The following is a 26616-nucleotide window of genomic DNA, read 5'->3' on the forward strand; positions in this document are numbered from 1 at the left end:
TAATATATATTCTTACCTTTTAGGGAAGAAGTGTTATTGACGAATGTTTGAAGTTTTCGTGACTGCAAGGATCCATACGCTTTGGTTCTTTCGGTAAAGTCACGTAGGTAAAAATAAAAATGAATAAAAAGAAATTAAAATGATGACGGACGCTTGTGTTGCGTCCGAAACGTCGTGATTTAATTCATTTTTATTTTTACCTACGTGACTTTACCGAAAAAACCAAAAAGTATTGACGAATGTGTTGACTTTGTGTTATTTGTGCTTGTCTACCACTGCCAATGCAGTACCGCACCAAAATGTGTTCAACCTCCGATAACAATCCTGTTTTACGCCAATTCAAAATACGTAGTTCCGCATAGCTACCAGCAGAAGATTGAATTGAGAAAAAAAATCCTACAACTCTCCGACACAATGAAGGCAACAGCAACAAGATCCACGGGTTTGCGAATGTTGGTTTCTTACACTGGACAAAGGTTAGCAACGGACGACACCAAAATGCATTTCCCCCGGGTCGGGGGTCAAAACTATCGGCGAAGCGAGACGTAAGCCAAGGGGAGGGGGGGCGGGGCTGGTGGAGTGCACCGCGTGTGGCGTCGTGTTCTCGCGCCTGTCGCCGTGGCACGTGCCGGCTAAGTGATGACGGTCGGGCCGGTGCGTCCCGTGCGCCCATGGAGATCGGAGAGCTTCTGGGAGATGGCCACCAGAGGAGCCAGCATCACCTGCGCGAAAAGGAAAAGGGGGCGCGCGCGATTTGTCACGATTGTTTTCATGCCACTGCCACGATCGTCGTCGAAAAATAAGAAGACCGCGATTCGATTGGATGTCAAACTTCTTGGTTCTTTCGGTAAAGTCACGTAGAATGGAAATAATAAAATAATAAAAATAAAACATAATAAAATAATTCTGACGACGTTTCGGCCACAACGCAAACAGGTCTGTCGGGAAGTCAGCGTCTGAAATCAGACGCTGTCTTCCCGACACACCTGTTCTTCACCTGAAACGTCGTGAGAATTATTTTATTATGTTTTATTTTTATTATTTTACTATTTCCATTCTACGTGACTTTACCGAAAGAACCAAGAAGATGAATCCCTGCAGTCACGAAAGCTTTAAATCGAAATGGATGTCAAACGTTAAACATTTCCATGCGACGGAAGCCATCGCACTTGAAAGAGGCGCCAACAGACAGAGAAGTTGAAGAGACCACTGCAAGGAGGTATCGGTGAAGGGAACAGTCATGCCCCAAGGGACTAAAGAATGACCATCACAGCCATCATTGCCTGTGATGAAATGATGAAGCTGTCGCACGGCTAGGCGCAAACTCACACGTTAAATAAATAAATAATTCCACTGCAGGGTGAAGACCTCCCCAAGCGGTCGCCAACTCTCACTAATCCACCTACTCATGAACGGCTTTCATCGCTCCATCTCCACGGTGGACGTCTTTCGGAAATGTTTCCACCTTTGGCTGCCACTCCATGGTTAGTCTCGACCACTGGGGCCATCAACACGGCCCGCAATGTGTCCTGCCCAAGCCCACTTGATTATTTTCTTACCACTGTCACCCAAACAAAGGAATAAATAAGTCACTCGACATTGCTCCGTGATTGAGAAATGCCACTCCAAATGAACACTTCTGCTCAAGAATGCCTCCCGCCCACAGACGTTTGAACATTGCATCGTCGCGTGCGTTAAGTGCCGTAGGATTACAAACTCTTTATTAAGTCAGTGCTCTTTGTGTCTAGTTTGTTGTCCTTCCCCCGCACCTCTGATTAGCACGGTTGGCTACTTATGGTACACGAAATAAGTTACACGTGTATCGGGCAATTGGCAACACGTGACAATGTTTTATCCGCAAAATTATGTAAAAACACGAATAGGAAAAGAAATGCTGTTATAGCCTCAGTTACTGTTAGTTACACAACATTCCGTAAAGAACCTGGACTCGTTCTATGCGACATTGATGTTTCTGTCTTTGTGTAGTTGTTGCTAATGTGCTCACACACCACACATCTCCCTTGTAAAATAGTCGAGCAAGTGGTCAAACGGGACCATCACTCGTCTAACAAATCAAATAAACATAAAAGAAAGCGGAATTGTATTGATAAAATAAGTAATATTGAAAAATTATTTTTAAAAAACACGCTTTAATGATATGTACCCTACTCGTAATGGCAGAACTCCACGACTCCAGGAAGTGACCACAAAGCTTGGCATAACGTAAGGGGCCGTGGTGATTTACAGCCAACGTCAGTTGAGCGTGGCAAATTAGACCCAAGGCGAAACATAACATATACAAATTAATGTAAAAAAATACTTTTATTTATATATATTTTTAAAGAATATAGTATTGTCATCAGTATGACATAAGTATACCAAGTTTGCAGTCGATACCATATTGGGAAGTGGGTTACAATTGAGTAGCAAGATTTGAGATACGACAACAACAACAGACAGAGTGAGTTCATAGAAAGCGTGTAAAAAGATCGTTCAATTTATGTATTTATTTTTTTATGATAGAATATAGTATAGTCATCAGTAGGACATAAGTATACCAAGTTTGCAGTCGATACCACATTGGGAAGTGGGTTAAAATTGAGTTACAAGATTGGAGGATACGACGGCAACAACAACAACAGAGTGAGTTAAATAAAAACGTGTAAAACACTTCCTCGCTTGTGCGCACCTGAGGATCTTGGTAGATCTTGGCAGGGTCCTTCTCATAGCTGTCGATGTAGAGTCGGATAGTTGCCCCGGCACTGCCCGTTCCACTCAACCGGAAAATGATGCGCGAGCCATCGGTGAAGATGAGGCGTAGACCCTGGAGAAAAGAACAGAGATGGAGCGTACATTCTGTACTCCTTACAAACAGCAAATATCTCTTGACGTTAAACAAGGGCGCAAAACTGCTCATGAGCCAAGCTCGTACAGTAAAGCCATTCACGGATAATTTCTAACTGGGGGCGCTTTGGGTTTAATTGAGACGAATGACGTTGCGGTATTTGCCATATCGATTACTGTCAAAATAGCTTCACAAATACAACGATGCGACATGGCAAGAGTCATTACGACTCCGATGTGTGTAAAAATACTTGGCCTCGCGAAAGGCCAGCCTGCTAATTTTACCCAAGCGGAGTGAGGAAACACTGCTTGCTCCAAGGGTGTGTGGCCCACCCACTGCATGAATGACCCTGCTGCCAAATTATCCACTTGAAAAAATAAAAATAAAACCCCATTTAACTTTGCAAAAGTCTTTACTATGAGTGACACGATTAGCCAAGAAGCAGGTTTAATTTATGCATTGGGCAAATCGTAACGGACGATCGTCACAAGGGCCCCGTGCGTCCCGGGTTATGCTGCGCACATGCATTTGGGAAGCTTGCAAAAAAACATAACCGCAATGTAGACCCCCTATCACTTCGGCTACCATTTAACCCTTTCGCCGTATAAGGGGCCTGCAGCTCCCACCGTCGCTAATCTGTATACGTCGGCGCAAGATGACACCCGGAATATTCGCACCGAAATCCGATCGGCCCCACGACTGTCCCCGCCATGCGGCCGCGTCGGTGACTGCAACCGCCGCCCGAAGACAAAGATCCCCTGCATAGCCTGTAACAAGCTGTTGGGGCAAGTGCTGAGAGGAGAACCTATGAAGGCTGGCAAGCACACATGAGGAGGTGGGTGGCCAGCACCACGCCCGGCCGCCTTTGTTTCCCCAGTGCTGATGTTTACACACCGCACCGGGTGCTCAATTGAGGCCGAGTCGGCCTAGGGGAGGCCCAGGACCGGTTCAGATAACCGTCACTGGTGTTGGCCGTAAGCGGGAATTGAACACGGGTCGCCGGGTTCGTTGCGCAGCGCGCTAACCGCTACATCACGGCTCACCACCTGCACTGCTGCCTGCACACACAAGATCGATTTAAACTAAACTATTTAAATTTTACCAGGTAAGGCCCACTGAGCCATATAGCTATTTCTCAGAAGCGACCTGGCCACAAATGATAGCTCAACGAAGTGGCTTATCATGTGGAAATTTATAGCAGCCAAACACTTTAAACGTGTGATTTTGACTATAAATGTGGAGGGAAAAACCGGAGGAACTGGAGAAAAATCCACACGACCACGGAAAGAGAGAGAACATGCAAACTCCAAATATACAATAGGTGTCAGGGTCGGGATCGAACCCACGACCTCCTGCATACCAGGCGAGGGAGTTAACATCTCACCGCCGTGGCGCCCTAAGGTTCTTTCGACGTCAACTCCAGCGCTCGCAATGCGTGCGGTCGAATCGCGCGATCATTGAGAATTCAGATAAGATCCGGCCTGTCACCGAGTCTCACGCGTTCTCGTGCTGCCACCGCGCCCCGCATCTCACGCAGTGCCAAACGGCAGCGCGGCACAAACCTGGTTCTTGGAGACACTGCCGTCCACGGGGTCGGTGTAGGAGAAGTTGTCCGACTTGGCGACCGTGAAGGTCTTGTCCCCCTCGGTGAAGGCCTTGCCCACGAAGGCCGGGTCGAACAGCTTCTTCTCCAGGTCGGACATCATCGTGTTGGCCGCGCCCGAGTCCACCTCTTCGTAGTCGTAGCTGATAGAGGAGGACGTGCCCGCTTTTAGATTTCGTCGTTTTTTTTCAAAACGTTATTAGAATTGCGAACGAATAAAATGGTTGATGCCGTCATGTAATGGGTTTGCAAATTTCACTTGCAAACCTGAGGCCCATAGGCAAAGCATAGGTCGGTCACGTGTGGTGGGGTAAAGTGTGGGTACTTCCACCTAATTCCCAGATGCCTGGCTAGCGTGGTAGCATAGGCCAAATACTTTATAGACGGGGAGCTCTTGAGCTACCATCTAGAGCAGGCCCCTTCTGTCAGCAGTGGAATGAGCAAGTAATTGCAGGGCTGCACCTTTTCTTTCCTCCATAACAAATGGAAGGTTTGTATCTGTGCCTATCGGTGTATGCGTGTGGGGAGCAGTCGTGTAGCAGTAAGCGCGCTGCACTATAAACCCAGCGGCCTAAGTTCAATTCCCACTCACGGCCAACACCAGTGACGATTATCTGAACCAGTCCTGGGCCTCCCCTTGGTCGACTCAGTCTCAAATGAGTACCTGGTGCGGTGTGTAAACATCGCCACTGGGGGAGACAAAGGCGGCCGGGCGTGGCGCTGGTTACCCACTCCCTCGTGTGCCATGCCAGCCCTTCATAGGTGCTCGCTCACAGCACCTGCCCCGAAAAGTCCGTTAGAGGCTATACGGGCGACCTTTTGTCTTTGCCTTGTGCGTGCGTGTCCATTTACCGGGTGAAGAAGTTGCGTCCGTATTTGGCCCAGTGCGCCTTCATGATCTGTTCGATGCTCTCCTTGCGGAAGGCGAGGATGGACAGCCACGCCAGCAGGGCCCACATCCCGTCTTTCTCTCGGATGTGGTCGGAGCCTTGGGTTCATTGTGAAACAAGGACACAAGCTTTTGCATCGCCAAACGTCGGGAGGCGTTATCTTCTTCGTCTAATGAATGGAGAAGTATCGAGTGGTGTTTCATGTACGAATGGGAGAAGAGAGGAAGCAAGAGGATCTGCGATCGGCGGCGAGTTTAAGAAGGCATTGTTTTTGCATCGCGTTGACGTCCTGAAACGCGCCGAGCGTCTCTCGATTCCGTGGTCTGCGCAAGACGCATCTATTCAGTCTCGCCTTATTAGTGGTTTAATTAACATTTTCTAATTTAATTTACTATTGGCACTCCACCGCCCCTCCTGTACGTGTTTTCTGGCTTGGTTGGGAAGTTGGGATTGTGGTCTGGGATGTGTAGTAGTAGACCTCATGGACTCATTGTTGTTGTTTGTGCTTTTGGGTTTGGTGCCATTTCATAATTTGTTTATTCATTTTTTATTTTGCTTGCCACTTTATTCGGGTCTTCATTTGCTTGGTAGTTGTGGTATATGTGATGTGGTCCTTATATATACAGTTAATGTGCAGTGTTATGGGATGCTGTTAGCATGAATGACGCTAGATTAAAGAAAAGTATAATTATTATGCTTATCGTTGCGAATGTTTGCACTTTATATTGAGCATGGTGGCGATTTACTCTGCTCAAGTCAGCGTTCGCCACTGAGGTCGTGATGGGTTTCTTTCTTCATTCCTGTTTACGTCGGTGTTAGCCGCGAAGGTCGTGACGGGTTTCTAACATCATTCTTGTTTCTCCGTGCCCCCTGTAACCATTCCCGTTCCGCCGTAGTGTGCACCGATGCCCACTTTATTGAGGGCGATATTGGCACGTAAAATAAACATTCATTGTTGATGCGAGTTTCAAGATATGGTGACGGGGGGGCGGGGGGGTCTTGTTTGTGATGTTTCACCAGTTCCTTAAGGAGTACAGAGATAACTGTTAACAATATTGGGTCAGCAACCAACTGTATAGCCCCACGGCATGGGAGTCACATACGTATAAAAAGCGTTGCCTGATACACAAACCCTGCCTATAAAGTGCTGGACTGCAGGCCTACACCACCAGTCTGCTGGGTTATTATTGCAAACACAACGTGCACACTCCCTCGCGCGTTTGCGTTGCTTGTTTAGGATACGTACCCGTGCCGAAGCTCTCCTCTCCGCACAGCGACAGCTTTCCCGCGTCCATCAGGTTCCCGAAGAACTTCCATCCCGTGGGCACCTCGAACAAGGCCACCTTCTCCACCTCCGCCACCCTGCAGACGAATCACACGACCGTCCCTGTCGCTCGTCCACCGGGACCCAGGGCCCATAAACTGTGGAGGTCCCAGGGCCCACAACTGTCGTTATGCGACACGAGAGTATTTTTCGATTTAAAGCAGAGGTCGCAAACGGGTTTTGATTCCTTACCCGTACCCGGCCGCACCAGGGTCGCAAACCAGGGTCGCAAACAGGTACCCGTACCCGGCCGTACCCGTACCCTACCCGTACCCGGGTACGGGTATCGACCTCTGGGATGAAGCCATGTTGCAGGCGCGGGTGGGTTGATTCTAGGAACTTGAATTGTGAGACAAGACGTTGGGAAATGAGTGACAAACGGTTACTCACCAGTGACTCACGGTCTACCTGTACCCGTACCCGGCCGCACCAGGGTCGCAAACGGGTACCCGTACCCGTACCCGGCTGGGTACGGGTAGCCGGGTATCGGGTAGGGTACGGGTATTGGGTACCCGATTGCGACCTCTGATTTAAAGCTTTCGTGACTGCAGGGATTCATTTTCTTGGATCTTTCGGTAAAGTCACGTAGAAGGGAAATAATAAAATCATAAAAATAAAACGTAATAAAATTCTCACGACGTTTCGACCACAACACAAGCAGCCGTCCTCAGGTGAAGAACAGAGATGTTGGAAAGACGTGACTTTACCGAAAGATCCAAGAATACGAGAGTATTTGTTTCAGTTTTGTCATTTTGCCAATCTCATCCCAGATGTGCCAGAAGAATCCCTTAGGATTGCTCACTCTTCGTGTTCGAGAATGGTCCGCGGAGGTGGATACCACAGAGTTACCTCCAAGAACCCGTCACGTGACCCCTGTTTGACATGGGCAGCACTCTCGTATGCCCGTGATGTGAGACAGAGCAGGATGGCTGGGAAGGTGGGGCGGTTTGCGCCCGAGTTAAGAGCCAGCGGTGATTAAACCAAGCCATCAAGCACTTCGAGTTGAACTTTAATGCTCAACTGTGATACTGAACTAAAGGTTAAACAAATTTGAAAAGAATCCGTGAGACGTTTATGGGACACGGAATTTTGATTTACGTTTAATTGTCCAAAATATATACTTTTTGAGTGGGTCGTAAAACAGTGCAGCCTAAGTGGAAATGTCACATTTTAAATGGCGCTGTAGAGCTCATCCTGCGCGCCCTTCTGCGTTGTTTATCACGCAATGTCCACTCGGCAGCGTGAGTTACATTTTAATTCAGTGTTCGTAAAAAGTGCTCTAAAAGGACATTAGATTCAAAACTCAGCTGCCCGGGTTTTAACCGGATCTGCATTGGCTCCCTGTAAAGTACAGAATCGACTTTTAATATTATTTTTCTTATCATGTTTAAGGCCTCGAATGAGTTGGCTCGTAAATATCGCACCACCTATCTGCTTTAGTTTTATATTCCACAGTGAAAACTTAGATCTGCTCATTCTGGTCCACTGCTCATTATGATTCCAAAGACCAGACTTTGTGCTATGGGAGACAGAGGCTTTTTGCATCCAGGCTCCGCGACTGTGGAATTCCCTTCCTCCTCGTTCCATGAGGGAGTCTGAGTCCATTACACTTTTTAAATTGCGTCTTAAAACTCGCCTGTTTTTAAAACGGCCTTTTTCCGTAACTTAAACCGCTTTATATAAAGCACTTTGAGGCCTTGTGTAAATTGCGCTATTATAGAAAACCTAGTTTATTATTTTTATTGTTGTTGTTGTCGTTATCTGCGAGACAGGGCGCGTGAAACGCACACATAGCGCAACGTTGCCAAGCGCTTGGCTCCAGTAACCCCACGGCTGGCCATTGCGTGAAAACAAAACACCACTAACACGGAGCGCGGCGTGTTTCGTATTCGCCAATTAACTCTCCCGATGGGCAACGCGTGGGGGCCAACGAATGAAGGGTTGGTTGGTTGAATGAGCGCTCTGTTCACACGCCACAAACGTATCGGTCGTCCGCCACCGCGGCGCTAACAGGACTTGTTGTCTCAACACAGCCGCCCCCATTGTGCTCCTAACGCAGACCACATGGTACGCGGCGTAGATTTCATAGAGAGGCCGGCCTGTGTTTACGCTCAGAGGCACGTTGCGTTATACAGACACTGACATGAGCTCTTCAATAAACATTATTATTTAATGACTGTTGCTTTAAATAGGCTTGCTTAAAGGAAGATGTAACCAAAAAACACAAATGGCTTGGATATCTTATAGATACATAATCACCAACACATGTCCATGCGGCCACCTCATCTTTTGAATAATCTGTGTTTTTCTCGATTGGCATCGGCTCTCAGTCAGATATTTTTGGGTGGAATAAAGTGTTCTGCCGTGGGGGAAATGTTGATGAACGATGCCAGCACCCAAAGGATTCCCTGGGACTCGTTTGTCGCTGCCCCTGGCTGACCCTGGCTGCCCCTGGAGCTCTCGGTTCCTTTTGCTCCTGTCGCTGTTGCTGCCGTTGGTGCAGTGGGTGCAGCAGTTCGCGCGCTGTGCCACGAACCCAGTGTCCCGAGTTTGATTCCCGCCTCACGGCCAACACCAGTGACAATTATCTGAAACGGTCCTGGGCATCCCCTAGGTCGACTCAGCCTCAAATGAGTACCTGGTGCGGTGTGTAGTAAACATCGCCACTGGGGAGACATAGGCGGTCGTGCGTGGTGCTGGCCACCCACCTCCTTGTGAGCCATTCCGGCTTCTATAGGTGCTCGCTAACAGCACTTGCCCCAACAGTCTGTTAAGGCTACACGGGGGATCTACGTCTTTGCTGTTGGTGATGGGCCACGGTTGCTCTGGCCCTGGCTCTGCTGCGGTGTTCCGTTGCTCCGTTGCTCCCTGAACCTCCCGAACTTCGAGCCAAAATCGTTTTTGTTCAATTTACAAATGGCCCTTCAGATGTGATTGCAATTAGACGCGACGTAAATTATAATCGTTGTTGTTGTCGTCGTCAGTTTAATTCGTAGGTTTTCGCGACCAATATCATCCATAATATGTTTTTTGGGTTAGAGCGCGTGAATATAAATGTGTCGTTAAACCCGCCACCACTCGACACGAAACAGGAGGATTTCTCCACAAATCTGGCTGTCGCCCGATGAAGCTACAGTAGTTGTAATTACTGGCAAAACGTCGTACTCAGACTGTAAATGTTGTGGATTTGCTCTCCAACACACCGGTGTGCTGTACGAGTAACGAATTGGCACGTTCTGTTCACGTGACAAACCTCACTAATTGGCTGTGTCGGGTGGCGGCGGGTTTTATGACACATTTATATTCACGCGATCTAACCCAAACAACTGATCTTGTGAATATTGTTGTTGTTGACACTCTGCTCTGAACAAATGAGCGGACGAGTAATTGAGCAGCGCCAGGACAGTAACACGACAATTCACGTCTCCCCCTTGTACGTAGTTTCGCAACGTACGTCGTCACTTTATTATTAACACCGCTGCCCGACTCGCGTCGCCTCGACCTACACACTTCACGTCGCCGACAGCATCATCGTCCGTCCTTCCTCCTCGTTATCCGTCGACTCTCAGCCTCCGCCTCCACCACCTACTACCGTGTAAGTCGCTTCTACGGTTCACCTCGTTTCGATATTTGTCGTCCCACCTTTCAGGAATGCACCGCCCCCCCCTCCAACATAACCGGGGGCGACTGCCGTACCAGCGAAGGAAGCTGGGCAGTGCGCTGCAAACCGTCTCACGACGCGATCGCGTTACAGTCGCAACGCAAGACGGCCTCGTTTGTAACCGGCTCTGCTTGGCGCGCGCATGTATGCACAGTCTGTTCTCCTATGGCGCGTGTTGTTTTCACGACGCGAATTGGATATAACACGATGAACGTTTGAGGGAACGCATTTTTTATCGCATGAATGCGAATTGGATACAATTTCGACCGAATGAATGGAACTACGTCACGCGAGTAGGAAACACGTTCCTTCGGAGTGGGCAGGTAGGAACTTGGTTGGACGGCGCATTCGTGCGATCCGTGTCACGCGGCGCAAGCTGCGTGGGGCGGCGCGTCACGTAGTGCTGAGCCCGCCCGAAGCGCTCTATGAAATACGAATCGAGGGCGTGGCTATGCACGACAGACAGACAAATAAACCCTGGTGGGCAGTGTGGAACTACCTGTGTAAGCGGTTGTACGGCTGCCTCGGTGGAGCATCGTGCAAAGGCGGGATGCTGCCGGATGCTTCTAGATGCTACCCAAGCACCTCGGTCTTTTTTCGGCCGCATCTCACGTGTTATCGTGGACTGCGATTACCCCCGAATAGTATTTCATTTATGACAATGCGCCTTGTCCGTTACGCGGCGATCTTCAGGAACGCAACTACCACTGCGTTATGGGCGGACAGACTTTACGTCCGTCCGTCCGTCCGAAGGTACGTACCGGTCGATGGCGCCGCTGGTGGGCATGCTACGCGCGAAGCCCTTGACGCCCGTGCGCTGGAAGAACGGGATGCACGAGATGTTGGCGGCGATGACGGCCACCGAGTCGGAGGGGTTCACGAAGAAGCCCTTGTACCCCAGGATCATGTTGCGATCCTGCACAGGGGCCACGACGCGGCACGATCGCCCCACTGTTATCCATTTACCCGTTGATGTAAGTCGTTACCAATTTACCCATGGTTCATACTCTTAGTTCTTTCGGTAAAGTCACGTAGGTAAAAAATGAAATTAAAATTAATAAAAAATAAAAACAATAAAATCACGACGTTTCGGAGGCAACACAAGCTTCCGTCTTCAGGTGAAACCGTCACGGCAAAAAATCTGTATCAAGTGATACAAAATCTGTATCAAGTGATACAGATTTTTAGCTGTGGTGACAGTTTCACCTGAAGACGGAAGCTTGTGTTGCCTCCGAAACGTCGTGATTTTATTGTTTTTATTTTTATTAATTTTAATTTCATTTTTTACCTACGTGACTTTACCGAAAGAACTAAGAGCATGAATCCTTGCAGTCACGAAAGCTTCAAATCTAGAATTACCCATGGTTGTCGACTGTTATCAATTTAGATATTTTCATTGACTATTATCAATTTGTTATCAATGTACCCGTTCTTATCGACTGTTATCAATTTACCTATTGAGGGTTCCACGGTGGAGAGATGTTAACTACCTCGCCCGGTAGGCAGGAGGTCGTGGGTTCTATCCTGATTCTTGACGCCTGCTCTATATTTCGATTTCGAATGTTCTCCCTGTCTCTCCCCCTGTGGTCACGTGGATTTTTCTCCGGGTCCTCCGTTTTTTTTTCTCTCCACATTTTGAAACATGTGTTTAGAATACTCGGCTACTATACATTTCCGCGCGATAAGCCACTTCGTTGAGCTATCATTTGTGATAGCCAGGTCGCTTCTGAAAAAGAGCAATATAGCTCAGTGTGCGTTACCTGGTAAAATAAAAAATAGTTTAGTTTTATTTTTCGATTTAAAGCTTTCGTGACTGCAGGGATTCATCTTATTGGTTCTTTCGGTAAAGTCACGTAGAAGGGAAATAATAAAAGAATAAAAATAAAACATAATAAAATACAATTCTCACGACGTTTCGGCCACAACTGTTGGAAAGACGCTGTCTTTCCGACAGCCCTGTTTTTCACCTGAGGACGGCTACTTGCGTTGTGGCCGAAACGTCGTGAGAATTGTATTTTAATATGTTTCATTTTTATTATTTTATTATTTTCCTTCTACGTGACTTTACCGAAAGAACCAAGAAGATGAGTTTAGTTTTGGCTCATTGTTATCAATGGTTATCAATCTACCCATTGCATTCGACGAACACCAATCTACGCGTCGCTATCGACCACTTGCGAATTGCGTGCGTCGCCCCGCCCTGGCGCTAGCGGCGGGCGGACTCGCTCACCCCGTCGCCGTCGAAGGCAGCGCCGACGCCGAACTCGCCGGACTTCATCGCCGTCACGAGCTCGGCCGCGTACGTGAGGTTGGGGTCCGGGTGGTGACCCCCAAAGTCCTCGAGAGGCTCACAGCTGACGGCCGAATCCTCCGGCGCGCCCAGCTCCTGCACCAGCACGCGACGCACGTACGGTCCCATCACTGCGGGGGGACGCACGTACACACGCACGCACGCACACACACACACGCACACACACACGCACGCACGCACGCACACGCACACACACACACTCTTAATTTAGGAGCTTTCGTGACTGCAGGAATTATTCTTTGGTTCTTTTCGGTTAAGTCACGTCTAAAAATAAAATAATAAATTAAAATAACATATTACGACGTTTCGATTGCAACACAAGCAATCATCATCAGGTATAAAAGAAATAGCAACAAAAATCTAACTAGAAAACTATAGACAGACATACAAGCAGACAGACATCACAACGGCACACAGAGAGAGGACACAAATTGGCACAAAGAGAGGGGTCGTTTCTGTGACGGTCCCTTAAATATAGAGGGGGGGGGCGGGGACGGAGAGAGGGAGGGGGCAGAGAGAATTAGCATATCAATGAGTGTACGGCAACGTACTGCTGTTGCAAGTAAGATGACAATGTGGAACGGGCACGCAAGCTTGAAAATTAGGAGACAGGCACACGAAAATTAAATAACCTAGCAAAATATCGAAATGTGATGTAATACAACACAGAGAGTCGGTTAACACACAATTAACGCATAGCCTGGTTGATTACGTGTTTCAAAATTTGCTAAGTTAGAATTTTAAGTGTGAAAATTCCAAAGAGAGGACACACACACGCGGGACAAAGACCCCTAATGTAGCCTTTAAGCAGACTTGTGGGGCGAGTGCCGTTAGCGAGCAGCAGCACCGATGACGGCACGGCGCACGAGGGGGTGGGTTGGCCATCACCACAGCCCGGCCACCTTCGTCTTCCGAGTGGCGACGTTTACACACGGCACGGGGTACTCGTTTGAGGCTGAGTCGCCATAGAAGAGGCCCTGGACCGATTCAGATAATTGACAATGGTGTTGGCCGTGAGCGGGAATCGAACTCGGGAGGCTGGGTTCATAGCGCAGTGCGGTAACAGCTACACACACGCCCGAACACAAACACACGTACCAACAACAACGGTCATCATTGGCCACCCAGGGATGGTGATGTCAGTGCCATGTTGTTCACAAGTTGTCCAGCCATCCAATTTGGCCATCTGCGACTCTAGTCAGAATAAATGTTCCCCGTACTCTTTGGTTTTTTCGGTAAAGTCACGTAGGTAAAAAATAAAATAAAATAAATGAAAACAACTAAATTAAATCACGACGTTTCGGGCGCAACACAAGCGTCCGTCATCAGGTGGGAAAGCGTGGCCTGCTGCTGATGCAGACTGTTTAAAGGTTTTAAATGGGTGTAGCCTAAGGGTTATAAATGAGTGGCTGGGTCTAGTGATGTTCATGTGAGAAATTAGCATGTAATTGGGTACGGAAGTGGCTATGTTAATGTAAGAGATTAGCATGATGTTAAAGTGAGAAATTAGCATGTAACATGCTAATTTCTTACCTTAACATTACTAGACCCAGCCACTCCTTTATAACCCTTGGGCTACACCCATATCAAACCTATAAAACAGTCTGCATCAGCAGTAGGCCATGCTTTCCCACCTGTGTTGCGCCCGAAACGTCGTGATTTTATTTAGTTGTTGCCATTTAATTAATTATTTTTCATACGTAACTTGACTGAAAAAAAACAAAGAGTATGAATCCTTGCAGTCACTAAAGCTTCAAATCTAGAATGATATGTTCCCCGGCCGCGGCTTTAGTCATGTCTTCATCGTTTTAGAGTATTTGGCTGCTATACATTTCCACGTGATGACAAGCTACTTCGTCGAGCCGTTATCTGTGCAGCCAGCTTGCTTCTGATAAAAAAACAAAACTGTAGAGCTCAGTTGGCCTTACCTGGTAAATAAAAAAAAAATGTGTTTTCATTTAAACAGTTTGTGTTTGTCTTAGCCGTGTTTCTGTCCACCCTCGAGCCCTTCCATCCAACGTCTATTTCCCCCGCACGTGTCCGTCCAACTGTCCCCTGTCCATCAGCAAGTAATTCCGTCGAGAATGTGTCCGACCTGCCAGGCCCCGGCCCTCACCTCCGTGCATGGCGTCCACGCGGAGCTTCAGCGCTTTGGGGCCGGTGACGAGCGACTTGATGGCGGGCAGGTCGAAGATGTCCTTGAGCATGACGAGGTAGTCCTCCACCGAGTCGATGATCTCCACTACGGGCAAAACAAAAACCACGCACACAGCCACCGCTCCGGCATCGCCACGGCACCTTGACCTCCTCCCTGACGATGCCCTGGCTGACCCCCGTCTGACCCCCCTCCCCGTGTCTCCCGCCAGTGGTGGACGCGCGGATTTTTCTCCGGGTCCTACGGTTTTTTCGCCCCTCCACATTTAAAATCTACGTGCGTTTAGTGATACGGGTAGTGATAGGGGTGGTGATAGGGTTAGGGGTAGAGATGGGGGTAGTAACACAGGTAGTGATAGTAGTTGGGGTAGTGATAGGGGTAGTAATCGGGGTAATGATAGGGGTAGCGGTCGGGATAGTGATAGGGGTAGTGATAGGGGTAGTGGTAGGGTAGTGGTAGAGGTAGTGATAGTGGTAGTGATAGGGGTAGTGATAGTGGTAGTGATAGGGGTAGTGATAGGGGTAGTGAGAGGGATAGTGATAAGGGTAGTGGTAGGGGTAGAGGTAGGGGTAGTGAGAGGGGTAGTGATAGGGGTAGTGATGTGGACAGAGATAGGGGTTGGGGTTGGCCTGGCCATAGCCTGGGTGGCGGGGGCAGGGAGTAGCAGTAGCAGCAGGGTGGGCTAAGGGATGGGGATTGTTTTAAGGGAGGATTGGAAGCTGCAGGTTGTTATCGTGAAGATAAATGTTTAATGTGCTGCAGGGGGATTTGGTTCCAGCCACGAAGGGTAGCGAGAAGGGAACAGGAACGAGAGCGCAAGACTGGGCACAGGGCGAGGGAGGCACAGAGAGGCATGACAGAGACTGTGAGGATAGAGGATGGGATGGGTTAAAGAATTAAGATGTGATAGTCTTTGGGTCTTGATCTGGCTTCTTCTTGGACAGGAGGTTGAACTTGAACTAGACAATTTAGACAAGACTCTCTTGCAATCACACTTAACATTGGCAGAAAACATGTCTACATCTGATTGGGAACATGTAGATAACATGACTGCCTCGTCAGCCGCCTCAATGTCAGCTAAATGCAAAGATAACCTGATTGCAAAGTTCAACCTCCTGTCCAAGAAGAAGCCAGATCCACACATTAAAAAGTTAGACGGTGACAAGATTGTTATCAATCAGAGTAACAGCCAGAGGTCGCAAACGGGTTTTGATTCCTTACCCGTACCGGGCCTCACCAGGGTCGCAAACGGCTACCCGTACCCGTACCCGGCCGGGTACAGGTAGCCGGGTATCGGGTAGGGTACTGGTATCGGGTACCCGATTGCGACCTCTGGTAACAGCCCAATTTCCGACAGCCTAAAATCGGTTCTCGCTAAAGGGTTGAATTTGGCAGTCACCCCTAAACACATCCCAGTTGATGATATCGTTGCCCAGGTCGACGTAGCCCTTTCAGGGTTTGGGCTTCACTAGCTCCGCCCACTTCGCTTATGACCCCTGGGCTACACCCATCTCAAACCTTTATAACATCCTGCCTCAGCAGCTCTCTCGCTATTTTTTCACCTGATGACGATTGCTTGCGTTGCGATCGAAACGTCGTGATATTTTTATTATTTTTTCTATCTACGTGGCTTTACCGAAAGACCCAAACAATATGAATTCCTGCAGTCACGAAAGCTTTAAGTCAAGATTTAATTAAGATATGAGTGAAGCTAGATAGGGTGGGGCAAGACCATGGATCAGATCAAATCAAATTACTGCTCTTGCTGTCGTCGTCGTCGTTGTTTTTGTTGTTGTCAGAGTCAGTGGTGAATATTAAATAGCCGGAGTGGGCGAGCGATGGGAGTGTGATGCGTACCAGTGAAGGGCTGGGCGCTGCCCTCGACGTTGAAGGTCTGCGTGCCAATCTTCGTCAGATCCACGTTGATGTCCGGGCAGGTGAGGAACTCCTTCAGCGTTTTGCTCAACTCGAAGATCTTGGCCGTCACTCCCTCGGGTGCAGGCCCTGCCACGCGCGCGGTTCAGTCCCAACGGTGGCGAAAGATAAAAGTAAATAAAGGTTCCACGTGGATGAGCGCCATCTCCGCATGACGTTGGAACAAAACAGTCGCTACGACCTTAACAAGTTATTTTAAATTTTACCAGGTAAGGCCCATTGAGCTATATAGCCCAATGAAGTGGCTTATCACATGGAAATTTACAGCAGCCAAATACTCGAAGTGCATGTTGATTCTAAATATGGAGGGAGAAACCAGAGGAGCCAGAGGAAAATCCACACGACTACTGGGAGAGAGACATGAAAACTCCAAATATCCAGGTATCAGGGTCGGGATTGAACCCACGACCTCCTGCATACCAGGCGAGGAAGTTAACATCTCCTAGCCACCGTGATGATGATGATGATGAGAGAGACACACAAATATACAGGTATTCAGGGTCGGGATTGAACCCACGACCTCCTGCATACCAGGTGAGGAAGTTAACATCTCCTAGCCACCGTGACTTTGACTGGGAGCCACCGTACAAGAAACGGCAGCGCGGTCAAGTGAATTCAATTTGTAATTGTGTTTAAACACGTGGAGCCTATCCGGCGCAAATCGCCACTCGGACGGCACGGGGAAGGTAGCGACCTCCATTGGCCGTGTTGAACTTAATGCCGAAGTCTCCGTTGGGGCCGCCGGGGTTGTGGCTCGCCGTCAGGATGATCCCTCCCACCGCCTTGCGCTTGCGGATGAGGTTGGACACGGCCGGGGTGGAGAAGATGCCTTTGTGTCCGATCACCAGCCGCCCAATCTGTGGTAAATCACCATCATCACCATCACCACCACCATCGCCATCATCAAGAGATCACCGTTGCTGAGATGAAGAGGTCATCGCGGCCGATTCCGATGGCGTTAATAACGCTAAGCTCCATGGGAACGGATGACAGCACAGACGAGACGCACGGTACAAATGATACAATACATACCGATGACAAACGGGGTTAGTAGTAAATACAAATCTAAATAAATTCTAGAATCGAATCGTTAGCCCGAGCCATGGGGGGGGGTGTGGGTGGGGTGTGAATCGTGCGACGGGTGGCGGAGGAGCCACCAGCACCACGGTTGAGAACCGCGCCCGCGCGCCGCATTCTATAAGCGGCGCGTTAAATCAGGGAGTAGTGCGGAACCCCCGTTTTGCAGAGCACCCACGCGGTAATTTTAGCCACGTCACCGCGTCGGAAAGGTCAGTGCTATACACGTTCGCCGCGATTGCACGTCGTGCCAAGACCCCCTGCACGGATCTGGGAGAAATACATTTTGGGAGATACCATTTCATTGACAAGAGATTTTTTTTGCCAGAGGGCACATTCTGTAAGCATTAGCAGCACGAACCTTTTTTTTATTTTTATTTCAGCAGGTAAGGCCCACTGAGCTACATAACTCTTTTTCAGAAGCGACCTGGCCAACAAATGATAGCTCAACGAAGTGGCTTATCACGTAGAAGTTTATAGCAGCCAAATACTTTAAACCAGGGGTCGGCAACCAAAATAACAAGAAGAGCCATTTCTTTCCAATTCGGTACAAAATTCAGTATTTCAAGAGCCGCAATGCATCTGAGTACATACTGTACATACGTACATATCGTCAAGAAGCAGCCCGTAAAGAGCCGCATGCGGCTCCGGAGCCGTAGGTTGCCGACCCCTGCTCTAAACGCACGTTGATTCTAAATGTGGAGGGAAAAACCGGAGGACCCGGAGAAAAATCCACGCGACCAACGGGGGAAAAGACAGAGGGAGAACATGCACACTCTAAATATACAGCAGGCGTCGGTCAGGATTGAAACCACGACCTCCTGCATACCAGGCGAGGTAGTTAACATCTCGCCACTGGGGTGGACGCTGGCTTCAAACTGCGAACATCCGCCACACCAAAGCGGCCGACCGCGATACGGCCCAGCCAGCCGGTCGGGCCGTAGCGCGTCCGTCTCTGGCCTGCGAGGAGCAGACGGTGGGCGGTGAGCACCGGACACACGCTTGTGTTGTTGTTCCGGAGACCGGGAGATCAACGATCGATGTTCGGTCGCCGCCTTGTCGGCATTCGTCGTGATTTCTCACTTAACAGAGTGGGCCGCGTGAAGGCTGCCATCTTCCACCTCCGCTCCAAAAACGACGCAATGCCCGATCCGCAAACACGACGGCGACATCACACCGATACACTCTCTGCTGCTCTTGACGCGGTTATCTGGCTCGACCTACTGAACGTAAAATTATAATTTGCTGCTCTGCATCTACATCAGCCGTACGAAAGAAGAAGACCGGACACGCACACACGCACGGCACGTACTCCGTTGGCCGCCGAGATGCGTGCGATGAGGGCAATGGCGTGGTGCATGTAGAAGCGGCCGTCTCCGCCGCATAGCAGGGTGGCCCCGGTTCGCTCGGCGGGCTCCAGGGAGCCCAGCACGGCCTGCACGAAGTTCTCCGCATAGTGCTCCTTGCTCTGGAAGACGGAGACGCGCTTGCGCAGGCCGCTGGTGCCGGGCTTCTGGTCATCGTACGGCTTGGTCGGTACCCGCACAACCTTGTGAGCTGCCATGGTTGACCGGCGACCTGCGGAGAGGGTGCAGGGGTCGATTGTGTGTGTGTCCGTGTGTGTGTGTGTGAGCTGAGTGGACTTGCCGATGACTGGTGCCAGCGGTGTCAAGATTGGCCTCAGTGGAGGAGGCTCGTGAAGGACGCTACTGGGCAGTTGGAGGCAGTCACCCTCCAACAACAACGGAGGGCGGAGGAGCGACGCTCACAACAACGAGCGGAGCGCCGGGTGGCTAAGGCACAGCAAGTTGGTACAGTAGGGGGCACAGGTGGTGCATCAGCCAGTCATCTCGGTCATCTCGGTCAGTCGACCCGTGGCACCTGCTGGGTCTGCCCCGTGACCTCCTGCCAGCGGGCGTTCGACACTTCACGTGGCCTCAAGGTGCACTTGGCCTGGCACAAGCGTCGTGGTGACGTCACCGCCACTTAGTGGCGAATGGCGGTTGTTGTTGTTGTGTACGTCAAACCCGGCGACATGAGTTGGATTCCCGCTATCAACACCAGTGACGATGATCTGAACCAGTCGTAGGCATTCCCCTAGGCCCACTCAGCCTCAAATGAGTACCTGGTGCGGTGTGTAAACATCGCTACTGGGGAGACAAAGGCGGTGGGGAATGGTGCTGGCGACCCACCCCCTCGTGTGCCGTTCCGGCCTTCATAGATGCTCGCTAACAGCACTTGCCTCAACAATCTGTTGAAGCTATATGGGGGATCTTTGTCTTTATATATCCAAGCGGTAGCACAGCGGTGAGCACACTGCGCTGCAAACCCACCGACACAAATTCAATTCCCGCTCAGGGCTACCAACACCAGTGCCGATGGTCCTGATCCAAACGGGTTCTGGGCATTCCCCCAGGGTTGAACATATTGCTGCCGTACATAAGCGTAGAGTGTACCTCCCATTATCACCAGTGGATGTATGTTGATTTTATTTAGTACTGTACGTAGCCAACCGTGCCAATCGACTCCTGTGCCTGTATATAAAGTAGGTATCAGTCTTACACATGTAGTATATCAATTATGCAAGTAATGTACAATTTCTGAAAGCACTATGCAGTACACCTATTAGTCCACTCCTTATCTGCACATTCTAAATCAGGCTTTTGTTTACTGTAACGTGTATTTCAGACATTGTAGAAATGTAGAAACCTTATATGTGCATATGTCCGTGTGGATATCAAGACGCAGACGTTTTTTAAAATGTATTTTGGATTATAGGTCCCATGCATTGAGATCATCAGCTGTTTTACGACCAGATTTACCACCAATACGTGAGCTGCATTAAATGTACTGTACATACGATACTCAATGTGGCATCACACTTAAAATCGCATGCAAAGTTCCTTATTGCCTGTCCAAAGTCCTAAAGCCAGTGATGGCAATTCCACGTTCTTATGGCAAGGACGAGTCGGCCCAGAGGAAAACCACTGCTGTCGATTTCCCACAAAGTGGTACTCGAATCATACACCCCAGTGGGATGATGGGCTGACATGACCCCAAGTTACTGACAACGCATGGATATATTGAGTACATTGCCACAGCATGTGCAGTGGTATGCATTATGCAGGAGATCCATTTGCAGTTAAGTAAGACGGAGGTTACTGCATAGGAAGTGACGGTTTAATGTCAAAGCCTCTCACCAATTCCAATCGAAATAGTTTAACTATCCTCGTCCAAGATGCAGAGCCATCACGTTCACAACACCCAACCATGTACGGAAAAGGAAGGTTAAAAGGTCACGCGCTATCAGTCGGATATCTATACACGGATCACAACTTCATGTACAAAACTACCCTTCTTACTAGCATTCTGATCACGTTGCGTTCCTGCATTTTGCACACCGCAGTCACAACCCCGAAGAATACGCGAACACGCAAACAAACATATGCCTGTGATGCGAACCGTGGCTCTCAAAAAATACTGGCCGGTAATCTCTCTCAGTGTGAACACGAAGTCCTGAATTACAGTGCCAATTGGCTGACACTAAACCACCTCTAGATCACAATTGCCCAGAATCAGAATATGTATTTCTCCTGGAGGAATCCGATGAGCGAAAAAGCTATAAAGATGTCCAGTGAAATGTACATCCGAAATCGTGAAATACAAGTACAACAACAGATCTTGATGATGACGACGACGATAACAACAACGATAATGACATTGCTTGCCTGAGTTCAATTAGTCTTGTCTTGCAAACTCCTGCACCCACAGTGGCAACTGAGGACTCTGCACCGACTTTCTGTGCATATATAGTGCACACACACACTGCACTGGTTGCTAAATATAAAATCAGCCTGTGTCTGCAACGATGACATTTGACTCGACGAATGTATCCCTAGACCCACACACCCTCGCCCAACCCCCTACTACCAACCACTGTCATCACCAGCCTCGGCCGTGGTCAATCCACTGCTGAATGGAGATCCCCCTCCCCAACCTGGTGATCACAGCTGAGAGGCAAATAATTATTATCCGTGCGGCACTACGGTGCTTGCACGCAAGAACTGACCGCGATCGCTCCATCTCCCTTCGCGGACGTGCTCCGTGCTCCGTCCTTTGGCTGCAGCTTCGGAACTACTCTTGACCATCGGACACGTCTTCCCGTCTAGCGGGCGTGCCCTTTGCAATGAGCCCACTCTTCTTAAAGGCTTCAATGACAGGTCACTCAAATCTACCGTGTTCCTTTCCCGTCTCTTAACGTGACAGACTCTGAAACGTTTTTACCAATTAAATGTGGAATGTTCTATATTATTGGAAGATATTTTCTGTAGGATGATATATTCCAGCTCAATTGCCCCTCAATTATGTAAACTAGCCTTGCCTGGTATGATGGAGTTCGTGGGTTCGATCCCGACCCCTGACAACGCCTGCTGTATATTTGAAGTTTTCGGTGTCTCTCTCTCATCATCATCATCACGGTGGCTAGGAGATGTTAACTACCTCGCCTGGTCTACAGGAGGTCGTGGGTTCGATCCCGACCCCTGACGCCTGCTGCTGTATATTTGGAGTTTGCGGTGTCTCTCTCTCATCATCATCACGGTGGCTAGGAGATGTTAACTACCTCGCCTGGTCTACAGGAGGTCGTGGGTTCGATCCCGACCCCTGACGCCTGCTGTATATTTGGAGTTTGCGTGTCTCTCTCTCTCCCCGTGGTCGCGTGGATTTTTCTCCGGGTCCTCCGGTTTTTCCCTCCACGTTGAGAATCAACATCACCACGCGTTTCGAATATTATTTGGCCGCTGTACATTTCCACACGATTGGCCACTTTGTTGAGCTATCATTTGTGACCAGGTCGCTTCTGAGAAATAAGGTAATAGCTCAGTAGGCTTGACATAGTAGCGATTTTCTTACCTTTCCTATACATTTGCAGTGCTATCGAGTTTCTGTATTGTTTGTTCGAACGTTCTGACCCCGTGCCCCTACCGGACATCTGTGAAAAAGATCTTTATAGCTCGTCGGATTCCTCCAGTACAAATGCATACAATATTCTGATTCCGATAACAATTGTGTAACATATTCTGGGTCTTTCGGTAAAGTCACGTAGATAGGTTCAAAGAAAGACCCAATAATATTAATTCCTGCAGTGACGAAAGCTTTAAGTCAAGATTTAATTGTGTCACACTTACCTACGCGTAAAGCACTTGATCACCTCGATGCAATTGAAACGCACCGCGTAATCAGGGAGTTGACAATGCCCTTCAAGAGACTATCCACTGCTAGCCTGTTTCACACGTGTGCTAGGTGTACCGTACACACACACACAGGACACACACAGGACACACAGACGACAGAGAGACAGAGGCACTCTCACCGCTATGACAACACCACACACACCACACTCACCACCACACACACCACACTCACCGTTGTGACACTACACACACACATCACACACACCACACACACACACACCTCCACACTCACCACCACACCACACACCACCACCACACACACCACCACACCACGCAAACCACCACACACACACACCACACACCCCACACACACCACCACACCACACACACCACCACACCACACACACCACACACACACCACACCACACACACAACCACACACACCACCACACCACACACCACACATACAGCACCACCACCACACACACACACACACCACCACCACACACACACACCACACACACACCACACACACAGCACACACACACCACACACACACCACACACACACCACACACACCACACACACCACACACCCACCACACACACCACACACACACCACCACCACACACACCAACACTACACACCACACACACCACCACACACACCACACACCACCACACCACACACACACCACACACCACCACACCACACACACCACTATACACACCACACACACACACACCATACACACACCACACACACTACACACCACACACACACCACACACACTACACACCACACACACTACACACCACACACACACCACACACACACACACCACTACACACCACTACACACACACACACCACACACACACCACCCACACACACACCACCACACACCACACACACACAACCAACACACACACAACAACAACCGCCATTCGCCACTAAGTGGCGGTGACGTCACCACGACGCTTGTGCCAGGCCATGTGCACCCTGAGGCCACGTGAAGTGTCGAACGCCCGCTGGCAGGAGGTCACGGGGCAGACCCAGGTGCCACGGGTAGTCTGACCGAGATGACCGAGATGACTGGCTGATGCACCACCTGTGCCCCCTACTGTGCCAACTTGCTGTGCTTTAGCCACCCGGCGCTCCGCTCGTTGTTGTGAGCGTCGCTCCTCCGCCACACACCACACACACACCACCACACACACCACACACACACCCCACACACACACCACACACACACCACACACACACCACCACACACACACTACACACCACCACCACACACACACCACACACCACCACACACACCACACACACACACCACACACACACACACCACACACACCACCACACACACACACACCACACACACCACCACACACACCACCACACACACCACCCACACTACACACACACTACACACACACACTACACACACTACACACACACACCACACACACACCACACACACACCACCACGCACACCACACACACACCACACACCAACCACACACACACCACCACGCACACCACACACACACCACACACCACCACACTACACACACCACACACCACAGACACCACCACACACACCACACACACACAACACAAACACCACACCACACACTACACACCACACACACACCACCACACACCACACACACCACACCACCACACACACTCCACCACACACACCACACACACACAGCACCACACACACCACACACACCACACACACCTCACACACACCACACACACACACCACACACACCTCACACACCTCATACACACACCTCACACACACCACACACACCTCACACCACACACACACCTCACACACACACACCACACACACCTCACACACCTCACACACACACCACACACACCACACCACACACACACCACACACACACCAAACCACACACACACCACACACACACACCACACCACACACACCATCACACACACACCACACACACACACCACACACACACACCACACACACACCACCCACACACACACACCACACACACCACCCACACCACACACACCACCCACACCACACACACCACCACCACACACACACCACACACACACCACACCACTCACCTTGGCGATGTCGGCAGCGTCTCACTTGCAAGCACGGGTCGCAGGACGCGGTGCGGCTGTAGGAGTGACGTCACGGCTGTAGGAGTGACGTCACGGGCGGACTGTTCCTTCTCGCCTCGTGGCGGGCACGTGGGGGGAGGGCTTTTGTCGCTGAGGTTGTTTTGGTTTAAATAGGATGGGATGGGGGGTGGGGGTGTGGGGGGGGGAGATAACTACTAATATGTTAATTAGCTCTCACACACACACACACACGTGTTGTTGCTGCTGCTGTTGTTGTTGTTGTTGTTCTACGTCGTGAGTTAGATGCGCTTCCTGGGTTTAAATGGGGATGTACCATTAGCATCGATGGGGGGTGGGGATGGGAATATGGGGGGGGGAATAGGGGGGATAGGGGGGAGCAAGTGGGGGGAATAGGGGGTGGGGTAGGGGGTTAGGGGGGGGGTGTGGGGGGGTTAGCGTGAGTGGGCGGGGGGGGGGTGATAGGGGGGTGAGGGGGGTAGCTGGGGTGGGTGGGGGTCATAGGGGGTGTGTGTGTGGGGGGGATGGGGGGGTGTGAGAGTTTTTCAATGACCTTGCATTGCTGCAGTGGTGACCGCGAGCGAGTTTTGTATGTCACGTCCGCCTGCGTCGTGTAGGGCTTTGTGCACTTGGGGGCCGTCCATAAATGACGTCATGCACCTGGGGGGGGGGGGGGGTTAGACATTTGTGACGATGTGTGACGAGGGGGGGGGTTTGAGAAATGTGACGTCACATAAAAATGCGCAACTTTAAAGAAATACAGACAACGCGTTCTACTTAATTAGATAGACTTTTTAATAAATGTTTTATCCTACAACATCAGAGTGCAGCGCCACATTAAATACGCACTACAATGACAATAGTGTAAAGCGATTTGAAGAATGTAAAAAAAAAATTGGGGGGGGCAGAGCTTTGTGACGTCATATTTGAGGGGGGGGGGGGTCTGACTTTTTGTGACGCCGTGTGACGATGGGGGGGGGGGTCAAAAATCGTCAAAAATCGCGTGACGTCATTTATGGACGGCCCTTGCCGCTACAGTCTGTTCGAGGCTGTAAGGGGGATCTTTGAGTGTCGGGGGGGGGGGGGGTGCCTAGGAACCCTCCCCCTAGATCGACTCAGCCTCAAACGGGTACCCGGTGCGGTGTGTATCAAACATCGCCGGCTGGGGATGTTTGATACACACCGGATCTTTGGTGCGTGGTGCTGCGTATCTGCAGTAGCTGCACCCTACCTCGTGACCAGCCACACCCCCCACGATACTCAAGGGGGGTTGGTGGGGCACGCTCGGAATATTTCAAGAAGTGACATTGGAAAGCCCCTTGCTCGGCTATTCCGTGCACCAGTGTGACATTCTCCGTATTATTGTTATTTTCTGTTTTTAATTAACCCGGTTTTCAATGTTGGCGAAGCAGCAACGCTGGCTTAGCTGTGAACGGCCGATGGTATAAACACCTTAAAGTCGAGGCTTGACTGCAGGCATTC

General features: G+C 49.9%; 1 protein-coding gene across 2 annotated transcripts; it reads right to left on the reverse strand.

Moving 5' to 3' along the window:
- PGM1 (phosphoglucomutase 1) lies at positions 1-25205 on the reverse strand. 2 transcript variants are annotated; one of them, XM_078615208.1, is made up of 13 exons: positions 25117-25163; positions 22988-23098; positions 19114-19379; positions 17419-17581; positions 16647-16793; positions 14751-14876; positions 12554-12744; positions 11085-11239; positions 6585-6700; positions 5301-5436; positions 4408-4591; positions 2690-2824; positions 1-722 (listed from the first exon to the last, which is right to left on the reverse strand). In XM_078615208.1, the coding sequence occupies exons 3-13, from the start codon at positions 19363-19365 to the stop codon at positions 633-635; spliced, it is 1695 nt and encodes a 564-aa protein (XP_078471334.1). In that variant the 5' UTR covers positions 19366-19379; positions 22988-23098; positions 25117-25163; the 3' UTR covers positions 1-632. The 2 variants fall into 2 exon arrangements, with proteins under 2 accessions (XP_078471334.1, XP_078471333.1); XM_078615207.1 differs by lacking the exon at positions 22988-23098 and having other exon boundaries at positions 25117-25205.
- Between the last annotated feature and the right edge of the window lie 1411 nt (positions 25206-26616).

The sequence above is a fragment of the Lampetra planeri genome, chromosome 46, assembly GCF_965212315.1.
Source record: "Lampetra planeri chromosome 46, kcLamPlan1.2.h2, whole genome shotgun sequence".
Taxonomy (NCBI): domain Eukaryota; kingdom Metazoa; phylum Chordata; class Hyperoartia; order Petromyzontiformes; family Petromyzontidae; genus Lampetra; species Lampetra planeri.